Raw genomic sequence first — 24,764 nt, forward strand, 5'->3', positions numbered from 1 at the left:
AGAGCGAAGAGCATGCGCAGAGCGGCTGAGCTGCCCGCCTTGGGTCTCTCACGCCCCGGCTTTCTGAAATAACGCCCCCCGCTTTCATCGCCTTGCTCTCTCCATCCCTCATTCCACAGCAATTGCGGGACCTCTGTGAGGTACAGTCCCGGTCCCGGTCGCCAGGGCACGGCGGGAGGGACGTTCCTTGCCCTCTAGGAGCGCGTAGCCCTGCGAGAGTAGACGTCAACCGGGTGGTTGTGCCAGGTGGAGAAGTACGGAGCGCGGAACCCTAGGCACCAACAGGTCTGAGGGGGCGGGGAGCCCTCCCCGAGGAAGCGAAGTTTGAGCCAAGATTTGGAGCATGAATAGAGAAGGAAGGCCGGAGGGACCGAGAGCGCTCGTGAAGGCGCTGGGATGGAATTTCTGAGCCGGCACTGTTTTGCTTCCCCCTCCACAAGCTATTTAACAGTGTCTGGAGACGTTTTGGGTTCTCACAACTCTGGGATTGTTCCTGGCATCCCATGGGTAGATAGATGTCAGGGGTGCTGCTGAACAGCCTGCAGGACAGCCCTACATCAAAGACTTACCGACTCCAGTGTCAGTAGTACCAGGATTGAGGATCCCTGCTATAGACAGGGAGGAGCTGGTTCTCTGGATGCACATAGTGTGTTGAAGCTTATTTATTCAGTAGAGGGTGTTCAGCACATTAAACGGAAGGATCAGAACCCTGTTTGTCCTCTGCACCAGTCTACTTCCACCACATGGCACAGAGCCAGGCAAATAGGCACTCAGTAAATTTTGGTTGATGAATTGAATACTGTGTGCTAGGAAGGGAGGGGTGGTGATACAAGGACGATTAAGATAACCATGCTTCATTTCTTGCCCTTAGGCCTTGTATGTTTTATAATAATTTGATGGTGTGGTGTGTTTCAGGACTCCTTTGTAAAGGCAACATCTTGGCTCTTTAGATCTGGTTCGATGAATGATCAAGGCGATGAAAATAGTGTAATGCTGTGAGATTCTTAGTGTGTATGTGTCAACTGTCTGTATCCCTTCAAATCCTCTCCGGTCTTGATGTGGTTCTCTCAACAGCTGCCAAATGTATTCCACACTAAGATTATAATTCTTCAAAGGAGGAATAATTAACAACAGTCAAAATCTAGTTCTTGGATAGCAACTTGGGAAATAGAGCTTGGGTGGTGACCAATGACAAAATGAACAAATTATATGAGCTGCCCCAGCTCCTAAGTGCTTTGGGACTTGCAGCTCTGGCTATGTCTGAGACAGAAACTCCAACTTGTGGTGGCTTAGTAACTACCTCATAGGTTTGATGTGAGTATTAAACATAAGACATGATACTATAGAATCTTTAGCACAGTGCTTGATGGGTAGTAAGGACTGGCATACCTCAGAGATATTGTGGGTAGGGTTCCAGACCACCAGAATAAATGGAGTCACACAAATTTTTTTGGTTTCTCAGTATGTATATGTTATGTTTATACTTTACTGTAATCCATTAAGTATGCAATAGCATTATGTCTTTTAAAAATGTACACGCCTTTATTAAAAAATACTTTATTGCTAAAAAATGCTAACCATCATCTAAACCCTCAGTGATTTGTAATCTCTGCTAATTTGCCAGTAGAGGATTCTGCCTTGATGTTAATGGCTGATGACTGAATGAGGTGATGGTTGCTGAATGTTGGGGTGGCTGTGGCAATTTCTTAAAATAAGACAACAGTGAAGTTTACTGCATTGATTGACTTTTCCTTTCACAAACAATTTTTCTGTAACATGTAAAGCTGTTTAATGGTATTTTCCCCATGGTGGAACTTCTTTCAAAACCAGTCAGTCCTCTCAAACCCTGCTACTGCTCTATCAACTAAGTTTATGTAGTATTCTAAATCCTTTGTTGTCATTTCGACAGTCTTGACAGCATCTTGACTGGAAGTAGTTCCATCTCAAGAAACCACTTTCCTCATCCATAAGAAGCATCTCTTCATCTTTTAAAGTTTTATCATGAGATTGCAGTAATTCAGTCACATCTTCAGGCTCCACATCTAATTTTAGTCCTCTTGCTAGTTCTACTACTCCTGCAGTTACAATAGTAATATCAAAGTTCACTAATCACAGCTCCCCATAACGGATGTAATAATGTTGAAAAAGCTTGGAATATTGCAAGAATCACCAAAATGTGACACACAAAGTGAGCAAATGCTGCAGGAAAAAAATGGCATCCATAGACTTGCTTGACACCAGAGTTGCCACAGATCTTCAGTTTGTTAAAAAAATGGAATCTGTGAAGCTCAGTAAAGTGAAGTGCAATAAAAAAAAGACGTATGCTTGTACTTACTACATGCTGAATTTGTTGAATGAATTGTTCTGTAGTTTAAACAGCTTTGAAAGTAGAAATTATCGGTGTTGGGTTCTTTTCTTCTGTCTGCCTGCATTCATTTTTACCTCTCTTGGCTGTATAATTGGCTATTTGTATTACTTCTTATGCATTCATTTCTCTCACTTTTATCTCAAGAAGTCTGTCTCTTTCAAATGTCTCTAAAAATTTCCACCAGTAGCCCATCTACTTGTAAACTTAAGTAGGAAGAAGTTAAGAATTATTTATTCTGTATTGTATTACTCCTTATGGGAGTTTTTTTGAGATTTAATTCACATAAAATTCAGTTTTACGTGTGTGCAATTCAGAGGTTTTAGTGTACTCACAAGCTTGCACAGCCATCATCACTATCTAATCTCAGCATTTTGTTCAGGCTGGTCAGAAACTCCCTGCCCTCCTCTTATTCCCCAGCAACCACTCATCTACTGTCTTTATGGATTTGCCAGTTGTGGACACTTTGTATAAATGGATTCATACAATATATGGCCTTTTGTACTTGTCCTCCTTTACTTAATATATTATTTCCAGTGTTCATCCATGTTGTAGCAGGTATCAATACTTCATTCCTTTTTTGCTGCCTACTAATATTCCATTGTATGAATATACCACATATTTGAAAAAGAAAGTGAAAGTCGCTCAGTTGTGTCCAACTCTTTGCAACCCCATGGACTGTATAGTTCATGGAACTCTCCAGGCCAGAATACTGGAGTGGGTAGCCTTTCCCTTCTCCAGGGGATCTTCCTGACCCAGGAATCGAACCAGGGTCTCCTGCATTGCAGACTGATTCTTTATGAATTGAGCTGTGATGGAAGGCCACGTTTTATTTATCCATCAGCTAATGGACATTTCTTTCCACTTTTTGGCCACTTTATAATGCTGCTATGAAGATTAATGTACAAGATTTTGTGTTGACATACATTTGGAGCTGCTGAGTCATAGGATAAATCCATGTTTTAACTGAGAATTCTTTTGTTATCCCATTTTCAACTCCTCTGAATTTGGAAAGGTTTCAGAATTTAATGGGCCAATCTTTTTTTATTTTAAAAAAGGGGATGATATTGACCGGTATCACTAGTAGGTAGACCATCCTTCGGTGTCGCCGTAAAACACTGAATAATACTAGCCATAAATGGAAACTGTTTAACTGCACAAAGTTTCTCTTACCCAGTATGTGGAGACCTGGGATTTCAGGGGATCGTACAATTTCTGTTGTAGATGCAGTGAATTAGGGTTTGTTGTTGTTACTAAGAAAAAACTGCAGAGGTCAGTAAAGCACATTAGGGAAAACGTACCGTATAGCCTTTTTTTTCCTTCCAAAGTTAAATTTCACCTCTAAGAATTGTGTTCTGTGGATAGAGTTTGTCCCAAACTCTGAAAGTCAGTCACGTCCGACTCTTTGCGACCCATTTTGCACTGCAGGTGGATTCTTTAACAGCTGAGCCACAAGGGAAGCCCAAGAATACTAGAGTGGGTAACCTATCCCTTCTCCAGGGGATCTTCCTGACCGAGAAATTGAACCATGGTCTCCTGTATTGCAGGTGGATTCTTCACCATCTGAGCTATCAGGGAAGCCCCATGGGCTCTTATAAATTCAAAGTTTCTAAATTGATAATTTGTCTTCCAGGAATTGTACTTTTTCACTTTCTATTAACATAAAATGTTAATATGCCAAGTATAATAAAAGCATTAATAAAACACTTAATATGTATCAGACACCATTGTAAGTTAATCCTAAATGAGAACAAATTAGGTCCTGTTTTTATCCTTATTTTTATAGGAAGGAGCTGAGGCACAAAGATATTAAGAAATTTGCCCAAGATTACACAGCTAATACATTGCTCATTTGTTGTTCAGTTGCGTCCAACTCATTGTGATCCCATGGACTATAGCATGCCAGGCTTCCCTGTCCTTGACTGTCTCCTGGAGCCTGCTCAAACTCATGTCCATTGAGTTAGTGTTGCCATCCAGCTATCTCATCCTCTGTTGCCCCCTTCTCCTCCCACCCTTAGTCTTTCCCAGCATCAGGGTCTATTCCAATGCATTGGCTCATGTCCAACTTCAAACCTGAGCTGTCTGATTGAGAGTCAGTGCTCTGAGCCACTTCTCTTACTCTGTGCTGCCTCTCAAGTACTATACATACACAAGATATTATTTGCTATTATTAGTTACAGCTAATTAAAGCTTTTGTTTGTACAACTAGTAATCAGACTTATACTGAATTCTTAGATCCTACCATTAGAATAAGTATAAATGTTTTATTTAAGTAATGGGGAAATGGGAAGAAAATCTCATGTTCCCAGCTGAGGATTGGAGTTCTGCTTTTGACCAAGAATTCTGTCCATCATTGTACATCATATGACTAACTTTCATTACTGGAGGAATTGGGGAATTCATTTTATGTTCATCAGGATTGAAGCTATAATACTTTGCTGTTGTTTTGGTTACTTAGTTTTTTTCCTACCTCACTCTTCCATCCCATTCCAGCAGGTAAGAATATCTTTGGCAGCTTTTTAATTAAAGTAATATTATTTTTAATTTTTGCAATAATCAGAAGGGTTCTAGACCTTATAGGATCAGTATTGAGAATCTCTGTTTGGTTCTAGGTGTTTTCTTCTTGCTTTGGGAGAAGTAGAGTGAAATATTGGGAGTTGCTTTGCCTTAAAAAAATATCCTTAGGAGTAAAACATGTGGAAGAATACTTGAATACTTTGTATGCATTTGGCAGTTTCAGCTGAATGGGAATGAATTACAGGGAATTAAAAGATAATGGAGAGATCTGACTGCTTCCTTTATTTTACAGCTGGCTCAAGTAACTGTGTTCGTGGCCATGCAGGATAAATACCCAAGTGAGAGGATCTCTCATGCCACCTCACCAGGTGAGTAGTCAAAGTTTTCTGGATTAAATTCTGACCATTGGTCTGTTATTTTATAACGGAAATTTCCTTAAAAGGAAATACTGAACAAACAAGCATCCACTGAAATGCTGGTACCAAAAGAACAAAAATGATGTGGGGCTACATTGAATAGAAAAATAGATCTCTCTGAGAGAATAACTATTTATCTCTCGTGCTACATGGCTTCCAACAAGACCACGTGATTGATTATTGAGGGGGGCATATAAAGGATTGGAACAAAACACGACTTTGGAACATAGTTCCATTTGAAATCAGAGAAACAAGCATAAATTACTGTGGTCTATGTTGTCTTTGTAGTCCTGTGGGTGGGTCAGTCATCTGCTAGCCCACAAAGATTGGAATTCTTGGATGGCAGCAGTCTCACTTATGTTGTCACTAGAGACTCAGAAATTTATCTCTAGAATGGATTTAAAGGACTTTGAAAGCTCAGTTGATATCCTAAGTTACTATGTTAAAAGTATATATGTATATTTTATATATATATTAAAACATGTAAATATGTATATACACTCAATAGACAACATTAAGTGAAGGGCTTCCCATGTGGCTGTGCTGGTGAAGAATCCACCTGCAATGTGGGAGACCTGGATTCGATACCTGGGTTGGGAAGATCCCCTGGAGAAGGGAAAGGCTACCCACTTCAGTATTCTTGCCTGGAAAATTCCATGGGCAGAGGAGCCTGGAAGGCTCATACACACTCAATAGGCAACATTTAAGTAGATATGGTATATTCAAATAGGAAGTACCATTTTAGAAAAATAACTTTTGCATTCTGGTACATTTATGAAGAAAGAATACATTTATGGAACTAATGATATGTTTTCTTTAACTTTAAAAACCTTACAGTGCCTTATAACAGACATTTTGACAGGTATGTTATTTTCTTCTAGGCATATGGCCTTGCATATAGTAAGCACTTTGAAAAAATTCAAGAGTCATTCAGCAAATATTTATTGAACATCTGCTATGCACTGTCTTAGGACTAAATGTACAGTTTCTTAGGACAGCTATGTATAGTGCAAGTTTTGGAATGCAGCAGTTCCTGTCAGCTCACTGCCTTTCTGTGCATTGTTCACTGTGGTCTCTTGTTTGGTTGATCATGGCCCACGAGCCAATAATAGGACACATGGCATAACACAGAACTCACACACTTCAGATAATCAGTCTCTGTAATTGTACCAAAGCACGCTTTCATTTCAGCAAATCTTTCTTTTAGAATTGATATTTGGAGTGGCTGACTAGGAAGATGGTAGAAGTGAAGAAAAAGATTAGTAGTAGTAACAGGAAGTGGTTTCCAAGATGAGGCCCTCAATGGATTTTTCACTGTTTCAAAAAACATGATAAATTATACACTTACTGGAGAGATAATGCCATATAGACTCACCAGGAAGTCAAATTTCTTTGCTTCTGGCTAGAATTTTGTTAATTTAGTATAGTAACACTGGCTAATCTTATGCTGATCAGAGGCTTTAATTTTTGGCTGTGTTTTCTACTAAAGATTATTACAGATTACTGTGTATATATAGATGCTTTCAAATCAGACAGTCCCCTGAGACCCAAAGAATAAAAGGAGTTCTTGGGGAAAGTGAGAATATCTTCAGTAGAAAGTAAAAGTAAGGGTAGCGAAAAAAGAAGCAAAAGTAGGTTGGTTCAGAAGGTGGGAGAAGCACTAAATTCAAATATCATTTGCTTCCCACTAGATCATAGAGTGTGTAGAAACATATTTTACACACTCAGATTCTGACACTTCAAATGGATAAGCAGCTGCCATTACCTGTTTGTTTACATGGATCATCTCAGATAAAGTTTAGAAAAATTACAGTGATTTTTAAAAAATAATCTGAATTTAATTCTTTTTTTTTAATGAATTTATTTCTTTGCTAATATGTTCTTAAATCAAGTATTTATTGAACAATTCCTATCTACCAAGCCTCAAACAGCAAGCTGACAAAGTCAGATAAATTTCATCAGTCTTGTTTCATCTTACCTGCTCAGAAATTTTAGTAGTTCCTCTGCATTGCCTCCCAGAACCCTTCAGATTAACTTGTAAGACTTGCCTTGATCTGGATTCACTCTGCCCAGAAGGATACCCTGATTCATTCCCAAGTGGTGATTTACAAAGGACACTGGATTGCATGTTACCCTGTGGAGCATTTAGAAACATATGGGGGTATTTTCAGGTTTCACAGTGATGGTGGGATGGAGTGAGGTCTGTTACTGGCATTTAGGGGATGGGGAAGGACTAGGGATGCTTAACCATCCTGTAGTATGTAGAGTATACATTGAAGAATTGTCAGACCCAGAATGCCAAGAGCACCTGTTGAGAAACCCTGCAAGAGGGAAAAATGTGGGTACTGAAATCAGAATAACATGGGTTCAAATCTCAGTTGTATCCTCTGTAAAATAGGGATTATAATACTTTTCACTAAGTAGGTAGATGAGACCACGTCTGTAAAGTGCCGTGGCTTCTAGATTTCAAAGAATGGAGCCGCTGTTAACTATTCCTGTCTCAGTACTCTTGGATCCTTGGTAGGTCTTTTTTTGTGTCTTTGAACATTCTCATCTCTTATGCTATTTCCATTTAGATTTAACTAATTCAAGGACTTCCCTGGTGGTTCAGTGGTTGAGAATCTGCCTTGCAACGCAGGGAACATGGGTTCGATCCCTAGTTTGGGAACTAAGATTCCACATGCCTTGGGGCAGCTGAACCTGTGTGCCACAACTGCTGAGCCCTAGTGTCTAGAGCCCGTGCTCTGAGACAAGAGAACCCACTGCAAGGAGAAGCCCAGCACCACAACTAGAGAGTAGCCCCTACTCGCCACAACTAGAGAAAGCCCACCTGCAGCAATGAAGAGTCCCCATGCCACAACAGAGACCCCGTGCAGCCATGAATGAATGGATGAATGCCTAATTTTAAAAAACATCATTAAAAAAAATAAAGTTAACTAATTCAGAGTAGCTGAAATAGGCACAGGAGGAAGAAAGGGGTGAGGTATGGCTCTTCTCTCACAGGTTTAAGTGATTTTTTAAAAAAAGTTTTGTGGAATTATACGAGCTGATTCACATTAACAGTGGGAAATGCTGGTTGTTTCAGGTTCCAGCGTGATTCAGAAGGGCAGTTCCCTGGGGACTGAATGGCAGACCCCAGTTATCTCAGAGGCCTTTCGGAGCCGCTTCAGTCGTTGTTCAAGTGTAGCCGACAGTGGGGACACAGCCATTGGCACATCGTGCTCGGACATCGCAGAGGGTAAGTTTGAATTAATGATTTGATTACCAAAATATGTTGTCATTTTCAAATTGTATTTCAGGTGTATTGTCATTTCCAGAATATTCATAAGTCAATTTACTCAGAGTCTGCTTGATTCTTCCTATGCTATTCTCGTCACAACTGGTCCCTTCCTTTCAACTTCTGCTGTTTGTCCTGCCTGAACAGCTTCCTAATAGGTTTCTTGGCATCAGGTCTTTCCCTCTCCTGCCAGATTAATCTTAAATCCTGATTTCATAGTTTCCCTTTCCTGAAAATCCTCAACTGTTTCTGTTACTTGGAGGATAAAGGTCAGAGTCTTCAATTCTGTGATCTGTCCCTGTCCCATTCACACTTTTTGTTTGTTTGTTTGTTTGTTTTTGGCTGTGCTAGGTCTTCGTTGCTGCATGGGCTTTTCTCTAGTTGTGGAGAGCAGGACTTACTTTCTAGTTGCGGTACATTGGCTTCTCATTACAGTATCTTCCCTTGTTGGAGAGCATGGGCCCTAGGGTGTGCCAGCTTCAGTAGTTGCAGCTCCAGGGCTCTAGAGCACAAGCTCAGTAGTTGTGGGCACATGGGCTTAGTTGCTCAGTGGCATGTGGAATCTTGCTGGACCAGGGATTGAATCCTTGTCTCCTGCATTGGCAGGTGGATTCTTTACCACTGAGCCACCAGGGAAGCCCCAGACATATTTCTTACTGTCCTCAGGTATGTTGTCTTAACTATGCTATGAAAGCACAGAAAGCACAGAACTATTGTTTTTTTTTTTGATACCTGAGCTCTTTCCTTCTTTAATCTGGACCCATTTGTGCTATTCTCATCTTCTCTTGCCCCTCCCAGCTATGTTGATCTTATTTTTCATGATTTAGTGAAGTGTCTTGACCAAACTTTGCACATCTCTTTCTCCCATTACTGATCTTCCTTTTTGCAATCTTATACTTTATTTTTTCTGCCATATTTTTTCTGCCACTGGTTTTTGCACTTAAGTAATAGCTGTTAGGCTGCTTTGTAAATAATATATCCCAATAAAAAATTAAAAAGAAAAAACAGCAAAAAGCTGTAAGGTTGTACTTTACAAGGTTTTTTTTTTCTTTTCATTTAGATGGTGGGTTCCTAGGAGGACAGAAAATCTAGTGATAATAATTAACTACTGTTTATCAAATACTTTATGATGAATACTGCACTAAATTTTTTTTCATTAATACCATTAAGAGCTCTATGCATTTTTATTTTTAAGCACTGGGTCTTAGTTTTGGCACTTGAGATGTTTAGTTGTGACATATGAGATCTAGTTCCCTGACCAGAGAACAAACCCTGGCCCCCTGCAATGGGAGCATGGAGTCTTAATCACTGAATCAACAGGGAAGTCCCAAGAGATATTTTATTTCCAATCTACAAATGAGAAAGCTGAATTTCAAGAGTGATTAAATGAGCTGATTAAAGTCACAAAACAAATTACTTTGGTACTTTATCAGATGTCACACCCACTTGGATGGCTATAATCAAGAAGATAATAAGTGTTGGTGGGAATGTAGAGAAACTGGAGCCTGTACATTGCTGGTGGGAATGTAAAATGTTGCAGCTGCTTTGGAAAGCTGTTTGGCAGTTCTTTAAAAGATTAAACATAGAGTTGCATCATGGCTCAGCTACTCCTGGGTATATATACTCAAGAGAAGATGAAAACATACATCCACACAACTTGTACACAAATGCTCATAGCAGCATTAGTTAATAATAATAACCGAAAAATGGAAACAACCCAATGTATCAGTTAACAAATAGATGAATAAAATGTTGTATATCCATATTATAGAATACTGTGGAGCAATAAAAAGAAATGAAGTATGAATACACCCCACAAACTGGATGAACTTTAAAAATCCAGTGCTGAGTAAAAAAAGCCATGCTGAGTAAAAAAAGCCAGACACAAAAGACCACATATTATATGATTCCATTTGTAAGTGTCCAAAATAGGCCAATTTATATAGAGACAGAAAGGAGATTTAGTGGTTGCCTAAGGCTATGACGGAGAAGGCAATGGCACCCCACTTCAGTACTCTTGCCTGGCAAATCCCATGGACGGAGGAGCCTGGTAGGCTGCAATCCATGGGGTCGCTAAGAGTCGGACACGACTGAGCGACTTCACTTTCACTTTTCACTTTCATGCATTGAAGAAGGAAATGGCAACCCACTCGTGTTCTTGCCTGGAAAATCCCAGGGACAGGGGAGCCTGGTGGGCTGCCGTCTGTGGGGTCGCACAGAGTCGGACACAACTGAAGCGACTTAGGAGCAGTAGCAGCAGCAAGGCTATGAAGTTAGAGTAAATGCAGCATGACCTCTAGAGGGTAAAAAGGTTTTTTTGGTGATGATGAAAATGTTCTAAACTTGATTGTAGTGATGGTCACATAATTCTGTGAATATACTAAAAAAACATTGAATTGTGTGTCTTAAGTGGGTGAAAATTGTATGGTATGTGAACTATATCTCAGTAAAGCTGTTTTTTTTTAAAAAAACAAACAAATGTTTGGGAAAAAATCTTCTATTTTGAAGAATAAAATACTAGTACTGACTCCTGGGCACCTGGCATTTGATTTGATAACTATGTGTATATGGGCACAGTGTCAATAAATATTGAGTAAATGGAATAATAGATTTTAATAGACAGGACTTTAAAAATCACTTAATCCAGTTCATTTTTGCAAATGAGTAACAAAAATTCCACACAGGGTTAAGTAACTTGCCTAATGTCACACAGCTAATTATCAAATTCAGGTCTCCCACCTGTAGTATTCTTTCCATCACTTGTGTAATCAAAAGTATTACTGTCAATGTACTTAGGACTTGTTAAGGTTTTGTCTACATGGGTAGTCTTGGGTTTTTTTCATTTTGACTAAATAATTGAGTTTTGAAAAATCAAACAGTTGTCTAGATTTTTCCCCCTGTTGAATTGACTGGCTGTATCTCATCCAGTAAAATTGTTAGATAGATTGTGTGTAACTCTGCATGCTTTTTATATCTTTGGGGAAATTATATTTATATTTCCTTCCTAGTGCATTTTTATTTTTAATTTTTTTGTCTGAGTGTGTGGCTTGTTACCACAATTGATCTCAGTTACCCGACCAGAGATCAAACTTGGGTCCCCAGAGGTGAAAGCTCAGGGTCTTAACCACTGGACCACCAGGGAATTGCCAGTTATGTGTTCTTTTTTAAATTATAGTAGTCTTGACATGGTGGCCAAAGCCATTGATCTAGAAGTTCCTTTTAAAAGGATCTAAGGTTTCTTTTCTGCCGTGTTATATACTGTGGTCTTAATTTTATTTTTTGCTTATTTTGTTCATGGCTATATCTTGGTTTATTTGGAGCCCAGGTGACAAGAACATTTGTGACTGGTATAAAATATAGTTCATTAGGTGTTCTTTCTTTCTATTTAAAGATTTTTTTATTTTATAATGGAGTGCAGCTGATTTACAATGTTGTGTTAATTTCAGGTGTATGGCAAAGTAATTCAGTTAAATATACACATATATCTATTCTTTTTCATATTCATTTCCCATTTAGAATATTATAAAATATTGAGTAGAGATCGCTGTGCTATACAGTAGGTCCTTGTTGATTACAATAGTATGTTAATCCCCAAATCCTAATTTTTCCCTCCCCTTCACCTTTCCCATTTGGTAACCATAAATTCATTCTCTAAGTCTATGAGTCTATTTTCTGTTTGTAAATAAGTTTATCTGTATGATTTTTTTAGGTTCCACATATAAGTGATATTATATGATATGATATTTATCTTTGTCTGACTCAGTATGATAATCTCCAGGTCCATTCATGTTATTGCAAATGGCTTTATTTCATTTTTCTTTCTTTTCTTTTTTATGGTTAAGTAATACTCCATTGAATATATGTACCACGTCTTTATTCATTCATTTGCTGATGGACATTTAGGGTTTTTTGTTTCATTTTGCTTTTCCTGGTTGTTCTGTGCAACTTGTGGGATCTTAGTTCCCCAACTGAGGATTGAACCCAGGCCTCTGCAGTGAAAGCCTGGAGTCCTAACCACTGAACTGCCAGGGAATTCCCCATTTAGGTTTTTGATTCTACCCTTCACTAAGGTGTTTTACCTTGAAGATTCTCAAGGGACAGGATAGAGGTAGATACCTGAGAGCTCAGAAGTCTTTCAGTTTTTTGATAAAGACTGAAATCATCACTGGCTTATTTCAGACTACCGAACTTCATAAACCAGTAAGGGATATAGGAGAAGTGACCAAAATTTAGCAATAGCTAAGTCTGCCCCTTACCAAGAAAGGACGGTTGCTAGAAAGAATGAATTGTTTTTGGTGAGGGGTGGGAGTTGAGGGCCAGGGAGTATGTTTGAGGAAAGGAGAGGTTTAGAGATATATCCTTGAAGTGGCAAAAACACAATGATTTGGTGAATTGTTCAGTTCAGTTGCTCAGTTGTGTCCAACTCTTAGTGACCCCATGAATTGCAGCACTCCAAGCCTCCCTGTCCATCACCAACTCCTGGAGTTCACTCAAACTCATGTCCATCTAGTCAGTGATGCCATCCAGCCATCTCAACCTCTGTCGTCCCCTTCTCCTCCTGCCCCCAATCCCTCCCAGCATCAGAATCTTTTCCATTGAGTCAACTCTTCGCGTGAGGTGGCCATAGTATTGAAGTTTCAGCTTTAGCGTCAGTCCTTCCAGTGAACACCCAGGACTGATCTCCTTTAGAATGGACCAGTTCGATCTCTTTGCAGTCAAGGGACTCTCAAGAGTCTTCTCCAGCACCACAGTTCAAAACCATCAATTCTTCGGTGCTCAGCTTTCTTCACCGTCCAACTCTCACATCCATACATGACCACTGGAAAAACCATAGCCTTGACTAGATGGACCTTTGTTGGCAAAGTAATATCTCTGCTTTTGAATATGCTATCTAGGTTGGTCATAACTTTCCTTCCAAGGAGTAAGCGTCTTTTAATTTTGTGGCTGCAGTCACCATCTGCAGTGATTTCGGAGCCCAAAAAAATGAAGTCTGACACTGTTTCCACTGTTTCCCCATCTGTTTCTCATGAAATGAGGGGACCAGATGCCATGACCTTCGTTTTCTGAATGTTGAGCTTCTCTTTCACTTTCCTCTTTCACTTTCCTCTTTCCTCTTTCACTTTCATCAAAAGCCTTCTTAGTTCCTCTTCACTTTCTGCCATAAAGGTGGTGTCATCTGCATATCTGAGGTTATTGATATTTCTCCCGGCAATCTTGATTCCAGCTTGTGCTTCTTCCAGCCCAGCATTTCTCATGATGTACTCTGCATACAAGTTAAATAAGCTGGGTGACAATATACAGCCTTGATGTACTCCTTTTCCTATTTGGAACCAATCTGTTGTTCCATGTCCAGTTCTAACTGTTGCTTCCTGACCTGCATACAGGTTTCTCAAGAGACAGGTCAGGTGTTCTGGTATTCCTGTCTCTTTCAGAATTTTCCACAGTTGATTGTGATCCACACAGTCAAAGGCTTTGGCATAGTCAATAAAGCAGAAATAGATGTTTTCCTGGAACTCTCTTGCTTTTTCGATGACCCAGCGGATGTTGGCAATTTGATCTCTGGTTCCTCTGCCTTTTCTAAAACCAGCTTGAACATCTGGAAGTTCACGGTTCATATATTGCTGAAGCCTGGCTTGGAGAATTTTGAGCATCACTTTACTAGCGTGTGAGATGAATGCAATTGTGCGGTAGTTTGAGCATTCTTTGGCATTGCCTTTCTTTGGGATTGGAATGAAAACTGACCTTTTCCAGTCCTGTGGCCACTGCTGAGTTTTCCAAGTATGCTGACGTATTGAGTGCAGCACTTTCACAGCATCATCTTTTAGGATTTGAAATAGCTCATATTAAAAAAATCTCATATCTCATATGCTAAATTTGAATAGCCTTTGAAAATTATAGAAGATAGTGACCCTTTTGAAAATGTGTTGCTGTTTTGTTTCAAAATGCTCTGAAACACAATCCAGACTTTAATGTAACTTGACGTTTTATAGTACTTTCTCAGAATCACACAATTTCCTTAATGTAAATAGATAAACCCAGTAGATAAATGACAAGTGCTGACAGACTTCATTTCATCATCCATAGATGGACCATACTCACCAGAAAATTAGAGAAACAATATTCTTTTGGGGCAGTTGGTACCTTTCTTCGTGACTTAGGTTTTGGCATTACTCCTTTGGGCATTATAGGCTCAAAACTGAATTTGGTGAGACGTGAGAGAGCGTGGTGCCGTGGATGGAGGATGGAAGAAGGTGTTGCCGAGTTCAGCGTAGTAGTAGCCCTCATAACCAAAATCTTACTGTCTTCTCTTCCATTATTATATTTGGAGAGTGGGGACCCTTGATGAGAGAATGTCATGGTATCACTATGGAAGATTTCAAGGAGAGAGCTTTCTAGTCTTAGAATCTTCATCACCACCAGTCTACCTTAACCCTGTAACTAGTTCTGGATTTAAGTTTCAGGACATCACAAATAGTGTCCTTTGACTCTTGAAATGTCCTTCTTTCTTGGTCCTGAGAAGCTGATGCATGTCATCAAAAATTACTGGTTGGTTTGCTTCTGGTTTGTTTTTACTATGGTATTTTATATAGCCCCACGATCATCTGAGTAGAGGAAATTAGATACTCTGCATACATTATAAGGGATAATTTGGCTTGCTTGTTTTTAAAGAACTGCTTACAAATGCATATGAGAAGATGATAGCAGATCTATACCCATTTAATTCTGGAAAAGGTTAGTCCTCATTGGCTGAGTGTGTTCTGTGTTGGTTGATGAAAATGGAACAAATTGGAGATCTGTTCTTCTCCACAGTAGATGTTGCTTAGTTTGGAAAGACTGTTGGACACAGTTGAGAAAGAGAGACGCTTCTGTTCCTCGTCCCCCTCTCTTGGTTCCGTGCCTGCTGAAGGCAATAGATGTGTTTCCTCATATTCCTGCCTGTACTTTGCTTGTGGCCCTCTGCCCTGTGTTAGTTCTGTGACCTTGTAGTCCTCTTCACAGTAGCACTTGAAAGTTGGAAATAGTAAAAATGTGAACCTTCTGCAGCAGAGCCAATCGGAGAGTTGTCTCTCAAGACTAGGCAGGAGCTAAAGGAAACATAAATCCAGTCTCAAGGAAAGTGAAAAATCACAGTTATGTACAAACAAGGGGGTAAATAAAAGGCAAAGTAAAAAATAAGAGGATTTCAGTGTTTACCAGTTGAGAGTGCTCACTGTGCTAGAATGAAACCTGAGAGTTGCTAAGAATAACTTGACATATCCTGGCAGTCAGGTCTGGCGTGTGGGAGAGAGAGCAGAATCCTGATTCAGATGCAGTGCTCCCTGCCCCAGACACAAAGCAGCACTATCCAGTTTGCCTTATTCTTTGGATAGTTTAGATCCATTGTTCACCTTTGCTGTGGAGCTTTTGGAGATCAAAGAAGATTCCAGCAGCCCTTGGAAAAGACATTTTTATTAGATTGGATTATAGCTTAGAGTCGCCCAGCTCTTGGAAGAGTAGGACCTAATCCAGTTCCCTTAAGTAAGTGATTTTTTTTTTTTAAGTTCAGTTTTCAGCTTTATTGACTGGCAGGATTTTAGTTGTGTCCGACTCTTTGCAACCCCGTGGAGTGTAGCCCACCAGGCTCCTCCGTCCATGGGATTCTTTGGGCAAGAATACTGGAGTGGGTTGCCATTTCTTTCTCCAGGGGATCTTTCCAACCCAGGGATCGAACCCAGGTCTCCCGCATTGGAGGCAGACACTTTAACCTCTGAGCCACCAGGGAAGCCCTTTCAAATACAAAGGACAGTATAAATTAAAAGTGAAGCCAGTGTTACCTTTCTTTGGTTTGCCTTGGGAATGGCATTTGAGATCCTAGAACACACATCTCCCATTTAGGCTGCTGTATTTTTCTGCCTGATACTTGTGAAAGTGCCCTCTCTGCCTGCTCTCAGGCAGAGAATGTCTGGCATAGCAGCCAAACTCAAAAAAAGCTTGCTGCTTTGATTTTGACTTACGGAAGACTATTCTCTCCACAGATTTTTGCAGTTCAAGTAGCAGTCCTTCTTTCCAGCCCATCAAAAGCCACGTAACCATTCCAACAGCCCATGTGATACCTTCTACTTTGGGGACCTCTCCTTCCAAGCCAAATTCTGCTGCCGGATCCTCTACCAAACTTCCTTTGTCAGGGTTGGCTGAAAGTGTGGGGATGACAAGAAATGGAGACCTCAGTTCAATGAAACGTTCTCCAGGCCTTTCTAGAGATTTCATGTATCTTTGTGGTGCTGCTGGAGAAAATGGAGTTGAGCAATCCTGGTTTCCAGCAGTGGGCCATGAAAGAGAAGAAGAAGCGAGAAAGTTTGATGTTCCCAATATGGAGTCTACCCTCAATCAGTCGGCAATGCTGGAGACACTTTATTCAGATCCCCACTACCGAGTCTACTTCCACAACCCAAGAACCGACACAAACAAGGAGCTATACAAAGGGTTGCCTGAGACCAAGAAGGCACCGGGCAGCGGGGCAGTATGTGAGCGGAATGGACCACACCCTGGCAGCAGTGGGGTTCTTCCTTTGGGACTCCAGCCTGCTCCTGGGCTCTCCAAGCCTCTACCTTCTCAGGTGTGGCAGCCGAATCCTGACCCTTGGCATTCCCGCGAGCGATCTTGTGAGCTCAGCACTTGTCGGCAGCAGCTGGAGTTGATCCGTTTACAGATGGAGCAAATGCAGGTAGAGGCCTTTCTTTCCTTGGACGTTGCAGTTTCTGTGCTTATCTTAGAACTATATAGGTTTTCTTATAAGTTTTGACTCCAAAGAAAGTGTTTGTAAAAAGGAGGGAAGATGTTTGTAGATAGGCAATCTTGTGAATGTCATCAAATCTGTTGGTTCTAAACACCAGATTGGTTCTCCAAAGCAGAGGGTTACAAAGAGAAACCCAGAAGTAGGACACTAACACTGATTATGTGTTATGTACTTACATAACAGTCACTAGGCTAGGTACTTTAACATACAGAATCTTATTTGATCCTTACTCTGATGAGGTAAATGTAGAAATTTACCAGGTTCTTGGAATAACTAATCTGTCCAGAGACACAGAGCTGGTTTAAGTGGCAGAGCTCTAGGGTTCAAAACTATCTTTTATTCCCGTATTCTTTCCACTGTACTACTTTTGTGTTTGTTGTTTTGTTTTGTTTTGTTTTTTGAAAGTTCTTGTACTTACTAAGAATGGGGAGAAAGGAAGCAAGACACATTCTCCTTTCCTGGTTGGTGAGGACATCTTAGCTTCTGATTTGCTTTTGTTCCAGATAAAGAAAGATAAACTGACCTTTTCTTAGAAACTAGAGCCTTTCTGAGCAGGGAGTGTCCAGTTGGCAGAAGTCTGTCAGGCAGGTTCTTTCCAGTCATGCATCAGAGCTAAAATTATTTCATAAACAGTGGGCCTTCTCCAACTGAGCCAAAGTGAATCTTGACTACAGACACAGCTGGGCACTTTATAGGTGCTTTCAGGTGCCTGTAGGTTAACATTAAGTCCCACTGGGCTTGTTTGTCTTCCAGCTTCAGAATGGAGCCGTCTGCCACCATCCTGCTGGTTTTTCTCCTTCATTGCCCACGTTAGACCCAGCACAATGGATGAGCATCTTGAACAGTAATGAACACCTTCTGAAGGAAAAGGAGCTCCTTATTGACAAGTAAGGGGGCAAGGGGCCATAGGCCCCCAACTGATGACATCTCCCCAAGGGCAGTGCATCCTCCTCTGTTTAGACCCCTACTTTGCCTCATGATAAGTAGCCTAGTTCTGTGTGTGAATAATATGATAGGTTTGTTACATATCTCTGTAGGGGCTGTGGGGAATGCCTAGAGGAGGCAGCTGGGTCTTTGCAGCTGATCTTTCTTCATTTTGCCTCAGTCAGTTTTCTTCTTTGCATTTCCTCCTTCACCACTACCCGAGAATCCAAGGTCTTTGTTTACAAAGTGTATTTTGTAAATAGGTTTTTACCTATTTAAGAAAAGTTGGGGCTCATATTACAAGTGGATTTGTGTCAAGGACCCTGGGCCTCATTCTGTTCTGACTTTTGCAGGCAGAGGAAACATATCTCTCAGCTGGAGCAGAAGGTGCGAGAGAGTGAACTGCAAGTCCACAGTGCTCTTTTAGGCCGCCCTGCCCCCTTTGGGGACGTCTGCTTGCTGAGGCTGCAGGTAAGCCTTGGCAGCCAGGATGGCATTCTGCTTGTCATAACTCAGTATCTTCCCTGTGCTTGGCACTGGTAGGTATCCAGGAGATAGAAAATGGACCAAGTGAAGTAAGGTATTCTTGCCCTCAGAAAGTAAACATTCTTAATTATAGAACATCTCCTGTTCTGCTCTTGAGGGGGCAGAAAAGGCCTGAGGATGGAATCAAGTGGAAGTCCAGGTGCCTTGATATCAGGACATACTTGGGAGAAAAGGAAGGCAGAGCAAGGTTCATAGTAAGGTCCTAGAATTGAGTGATGTTCTGAGAAGTCTTGATCTACCAGCCCTGGCCAAATGAAGAGAGAAGCAGAGGTAGCACTGGATTTAGGGCCATTCCCATTTTTATTCTTCCATGTCTAGGAGCAACTGAGGGAAAACTATGCTTTCACTCAGGTCAGTAGCTCTGAACGATGTTGGCCAAGCTTCTTCTGCAATTTGGGCTTTTGAGTGATGAGTATTAGACAGACTATAGTACTGTACTGGCTTTGCCACCTAGTGGGCTTCTTAAGACAATGTTCCATCTTGGAGAATCAGAATGTTAGTGTGAGAATGGCCATTACATAAAATATATCTCAGTCTTCTCATTTACTGATGAGAAAATTGAGGCCCAGGAAGGAGGAAGAATTTGCCTTAAGTCATATAAAGAATGAGTGGAGGAGAACAAGGCCTTGAGCCCAGGTCTGCTGATGTATTGTCCTGTATTCCTTTGTTACATGACTCGTCCTTGAATATTGCTTTAAGCCAGTGGTTCGAAATTTGAGTGTGCATCTGAATCACCTGGAGGGCTTGTTAAAACACAGATTATTAACATCCGTCCCCAGAGTTTCTGATTCACTGGGCCTGGGAGTTGGACTTAAGAATTTGCATTTCTAACAAGTTCCCAGGTAATGCTGAAGCTGTTAGTCCTAAAAGTGAAAGTCGCTCAGTTGTATCCAACTCTTTGTGACTCCATGGACTATACAGTCCATGAAGTTCTCCAGGCCAGAATACTGGAGTCAGTAGCCTTTCCCTTCTCCAGGGGATCTTCCCAGCCCAGGGATCGAACCCAGGTTTCCCACATTGCAGGTGGATTCTTTACCAACTGAACTATCAAGGAAGCCCCTGTTAGTCCTAGGACCACACTTTGAGAAGCACTGCTTGCAGAAATTCTTAGAGAAAATTGATATTCGACCACAAAGTATGCTAGGTATAAGTAAAGTACATGGGACTGTCAAGGTAAGGAACAGTTACATATTGCAAATCTTTCTGCAGGAATTGCAGCGAGAAAACACTTTCTTACGTGCACAGTTTGCACAGAAGACAGAAGCCTTGAGCAAAGAAAAGATCGAGCTTGAAAAGAAACTCTCTGCTTCAGAAGTTGAAGTCCAGCTCATCAGAGAGTCACTCAGAGTGGCACTGCAGAAGCATTCGGAGGAAGGGAAGAAACAAGAAGAAAGGGTGAGCTAAGGAGCTGATAGCTTTCTAATTCATAAAAGAATTGGCAGTCAGCCCTTTCCTGCCAAACTGTTCTTGGAACCTGGAGGAGACAATTGGGTGAGACACCCTACATTGACTTCTCATGCAGGACTGGTTTGTTTGAAATGGAACCCTTCATACCTGCTTCATCCCCGCAAAACTATCACAGACAGTGTATAATCTCTCCCTGTCCCAGGTTGTGATGGGGAACCAGCTGGCCTAGGTGAAAAACCAGTCTGACCAGTCATACCAAATGGTACTGTTGCAAGATGTACCTGTGGTACATCATTCAGCATGATTTCTTCTCACTTCTACCTAAAAAGTAGGTGAAGAATCCCTATGCAGTTGTTTTGGGAGTTTTTACATATTTGCCAGCGCTCTTAGAATTGCCTCAGGTTGAGATTGGTTTTCATAGAAGGAGCTAAATCTTCTGGTTCTGTTCACAGGTTGCTCTAATACAGATATTCTTGGGGGACCAGTTTAATAACATTTAGCTCTGGACCACTTGCATCAAAGTCAGCTAAAGCAGTGCTTCTTAAACTTTAATGTGTTTAAGAATCATTTGGAGATCTTGATGAAAATACAGATCCAGATTCAGTAGTTTTGGAAGGGGAGGCAGCCCTGGGATTCTGCATTTCTGACAGTCTTACCAGGCGATATTGGTGCATTGGTATAGCGTGGACTTAGAGGCTTGTTTGAAAAAAAAGAAAAAAAAACCTTGTAATCGAAATAATACATGTGTCTAAGTTAAATAACCAACATGTTATCAAATATCAACATCAATATCAATATCAGCCCCACTCTACAGAATTAGCTGTCCTCAACTCTTTTCTTTCTCCTGACATATACGTCTGTATTTTTGAATAGTGTTCTCTTACTTAATGCATTTTTTTGCTATTTTTGTTTCATGAATGCAGTATCTTTTCTCTGATGATACTGATTATGCCTTTTGGGATATCTGCATCTGCTTATAGTGTTTCTTTCAGGTCTTATTTTGTTTTTGTGTCTTACACGTTAGAGGATTGATGATCCTTGAATGAAAGAGTGCTCATATTTAAGAATATAGTATTTTTAAATTGCATGGAAGCTCTGGGTTCATGGAAGTTGCCTGGTGGGCTTCCCTGTGGGATGATCAGACTTAGTCTTCCCTTTTCACTTGGGAACCCTTAAATGTCAATATCTGATGTCTCATCTTACTCTCTCTAAAAAAGAATCTTCAGCCTGCTGCCTGGTGGGGAGCCTGGGGACAGGAATGCTTTTGGCCTTTGGGTTCTCAACACTGAGAAGGAAATTAGATTTAAAGTCCCATAGTTCTACACATAGATTCTTATTTATGCTTATTTTCAACCCAGTGCTTCACTCTGTCTCTCTCTGCCATGACTGATACCCCTGAGCTGGGCTCTCTCTGATTTGATTTCTCCTCAAAGAATAAATCTCCAGTCTTCTTTTGGGAAAACCTAGGGTGAGAATGATATCCAGCTAACCTGAATATAGACTTCCAGTGAATTCCCCTATTTTTCAGGTTTATGGCTGATACCTACCTGCCTCAGGTATCTTGTGTTTCAAGTAAAGGGATTCTTGTGGGTTGTGAAGGGCACATTGTCTTCCAAGTTGTCTGTGACTCCTACTGCAAATTATAACTCCTCTGCTCCAAATCATTTGTCCCTCCCATTCCCTTTCATATTCTGAAAACATCTTGAACTATCTTACATACTTTTTTTATTTGTTTTTGGGGGGCTGTGCTGCATCTTTTTTGCTGCATGGGCTTTTCTCTAGTTGTGGTGAGCAGGAGCTACACTCCAGTTGTAGTGTGACTTCTCATTGTCTTCTCTTGTGAAGCACAGCCTCCAGAGCATGCAGGCTTCCATAGTTGTGGCTCTGGGACTCTAGAGCGTGGGTTCAGTAGTTGTGGCTCTGGGTCTTAGTTGCTCCACAGCACGTGGAATCTTCCAGACCAGGAATCAAACCCAAGTCTCTTCAGTGGCAGATTCTTTGCCACTGAACCGTCACGAAAGCCCCTATCTTGTATACTTTTGTCTCCTCTGTTGCCTTTTAAAAATTGGTATTTTATTTTATGCCTGTCATTCTAGAAATATTTTGGAAGGGAGAAAAAATAAACATCTCTGACTGGCCTACCATTTTTTAAATTAAGAGTTGGCCATCAGCATTTTCAATAAGCTTCCCACGTGATTCTGATGCATATTAAGATGTGAGAGTCTGGAGAATCACATGGAGCTTGAACGATACAGATTGTACCTGGGGTAAAGCTTTTAACTGATTTTCAGGGATCCTTCTTAGTACTGTATTGTCTTTGGATCAAATTAGGTCTGAGCCTCTTTGGCATCAATAAATCTGCCTTATTCTCTGCTTTATCTCCAGCTTCCTTTTTCATAAGCCAAAGAAAAAGCCATAATAGTAAAGAAAAGGTTCCATTCAACTAATCTTAATTGATTGCTTGCTTAGTGCCAAGCATTGTGCTGTGTGTTGGGGATTTGATAAAAGCAAAATGGACACAGCCCCTTCTCTCAAAGAGTTTACAGTCTCCTTAGCCCTTCCAGATGATTGCTTAGCTTTATATAATATGAAGTGTTTAGAGAGGAATCCATTACCTGTCTCATCAGAATAGACCAGGTGGGCTGTATGTATACTACCTATACGGTTATATATACTTTTGCAATTCAGTTCTGATGTAAACCACTCAGAGTTAGCATCAGGCCCCACAAGTTTAAAGGACACGGTCCCCCAAAAGACTATGCTTATTTATTATTTCAGATGCCAACTGCAAGTTTTGGGTTCCCTAGATTGCCTATATTTCTGACCAACTGGCTATAAATCCAGGGGTTCCCATGACACCTTCAGGTTCAGTAATTTCACAGATGACAGTTTTGTTACACAAATCATGATAAGCCAAGAGACAAATAGGACGAGGTCTGGGAAAGTCCTAAAAGCAGGGCTTCCATACCTTTTCCCTCTTGGAATTAGAACCTGTCATCCTCCCAGCACATGCATGTGTTCATCAACCTGGAAGCTCCGTTGAGCTTTGGTGTCCAGAGTTTTTAATTGGGATTTTATCATATAGGCATGATTGAACTCAAATCTCCTGTTTTTGTCCCCTTTTCACAGGAAGTTGGGTTCAACTCCATTGGTTTTTGTAGTGATCAGTTCCTGTTCTGAGTCATCTAATTAGCATAAATGCATTTATGGTACGCTGTGGTCCATTGAGCAATATTGCATAGGAACCTGGAATGTTAGGTCCATGAATCAAGGCAAACTGGAAGTGGTCAAACAGGAGATGGCAAGAGTGAACATCGACATTTTAGGAATCAGCAAACTAAAATGGACTGGAATGGGTGAATTTAACTCAGATGACCATTATATCTACTACTGTGGGCAGGAATCCCTTAAAGAAATGGAGTAGCCATCATGGTCAACAGAAGAGTCTGAAATGCAGTACTTGGATGCAATCTCAAAAACGACAGAATGATCTCTGTTCGTTTCCAAGGCAAACCATTCAATATCATGGTAATCCAAGTGTATGCCCTGACCAGTAACGCTGAAGAAGCTGAAGTTGAATGGTTCTGTGAAGACCTACAAGACCTTTTAGAACTAACACCCAAAAAAGACGTCCTTTTCATTATAGGGGACTGGAATACAAAAGTAGGAAGTCAAGAAACACCTGGAGTAATGGGCAAATTTGGCCTTAGAGTACGGAATGAAGCAGGGCAAAGGCTAATAGAGTTTTGTCAAAAGAACGCACTGGTCATAGCCAACACCCCTCTTCCAACAACACAAGAGAAGACTCTACACATGGACATCACTAGATGGCCAACACTGAAATCAGATTGATTATATTCTTTGCAGCCAAAGATGGAGAAGTTCTATACAGTCAGCAAAAACAAGACTGGGAGCAGATTGTGGCTCAGATCATGAACTCCTTATTGCCAAATTCAGACTTAAATTGAAGAAAGTGGGGAAAACCACTAAACCATTCAGGTATGACCTAAATCAAATCCCTTATGATTATACAATGGAAGTAGAAATAGATTTAAGGGACTAGATCTGATAGACAGAGTGCCTGATGAACTATGGATGGAGGTTCGTGACATTGTATAGGAGACAGGGATCAAGACCATCCCCATGGAAAAGAAATGCAAAAAAGCAAAATGGTTGTCTGAGGAGGCTTTACAAATAGCTGTGAAGAGAAGAGAAGCAAAAAGCGAAGGAGAAAAGGAAAGATATACCCATTTGAAAGCAGAGTTCCAAAGAATAGCAAGGAGAGATAAAGCCTTCCTCAGCAATCAGTGCAAAGAAATAGAGGAAAACAATAAAATGGGAAAGACTAGAGATCTCTTCAAGAAAGTTAGAGATACCAAGGGAACATTTCATGCAAGGATGGGCTCAATAAAGGACAGAAACAGTATGGGCCTAACAGAAGCAGAAGATATTAAGAAGAGGTGGCAAGAATACACGGAAGAACTGTACAAAAAAGATCTTCACGACCCAGTTAATCACGATGGTGTGATCACTCAC

The 24,764-nt window shown here is 40.7% G+C and overlaps 1 protein-coding gene across 2 annotated transcripts in view; it reads left to right on the forward strand.

The window, feature by feature from the left end:
* Window positions 1-30: 30 nt before the first annotated feature.
* Window positions 31-24,764, forward strand: part of CEP85 (centrosomal protein 85kDa) — a 36,179-nt gene continuing 11,445 nt past the window's right edge. The window contains exons 1-7 of one of the 2 annotated variants that reach the window (XM_010830096.1): window positions 31-140; window positions 5,175-5,250; window positions 8,384-8,536; window positions 16,591-17,279; window positions 18,105-18,238; window positions 18,629-18,746; window positions 20,031-20,216. In XM_010830096.1, coding sequence (XP_010828398.1) covers window positions 5,202-5,250; window positions 8,384-8,536; window positions 16,591-17,279; window positions 18,105-18,238; window positions 18,629-18,746; window positions 20,031-20,216 — 1,329 coding nt within the window. In that variant the 5' untranslated portion in view covers window positions 31-140; window positions 5,175-5,201. Of the gene's footprint in view, window positions 141-5,174; window positions 5,251-8,383; window positions 8,537-15,861; window positions 16,094-16,590; window positions 17,280-18,104; window positions 18,239-18,628; window positions 18,747-20,030; window positions 20,217-24,764 lie in introns of those variants that run through there. The other variant, XM_010830097.1, reaches the window with a different exon arrangement.

Source organism: Bison bison, unplaced genomic scaffold (genome assembly GCF_000754665.1).
Source record: "Bison bison bison isolate TAMUID 2011002044 unplaced genomic scaffold, Bison_UMD1.0 scf7180017864516, whole genome shotgun sequence".
NCBI classification, from domain to species: domain Eukaryota; kingdom Metazoa; phylum Chordata; class Mammalia; order Artiodactyla; family Bovidae; genus Bison; species Bison bison.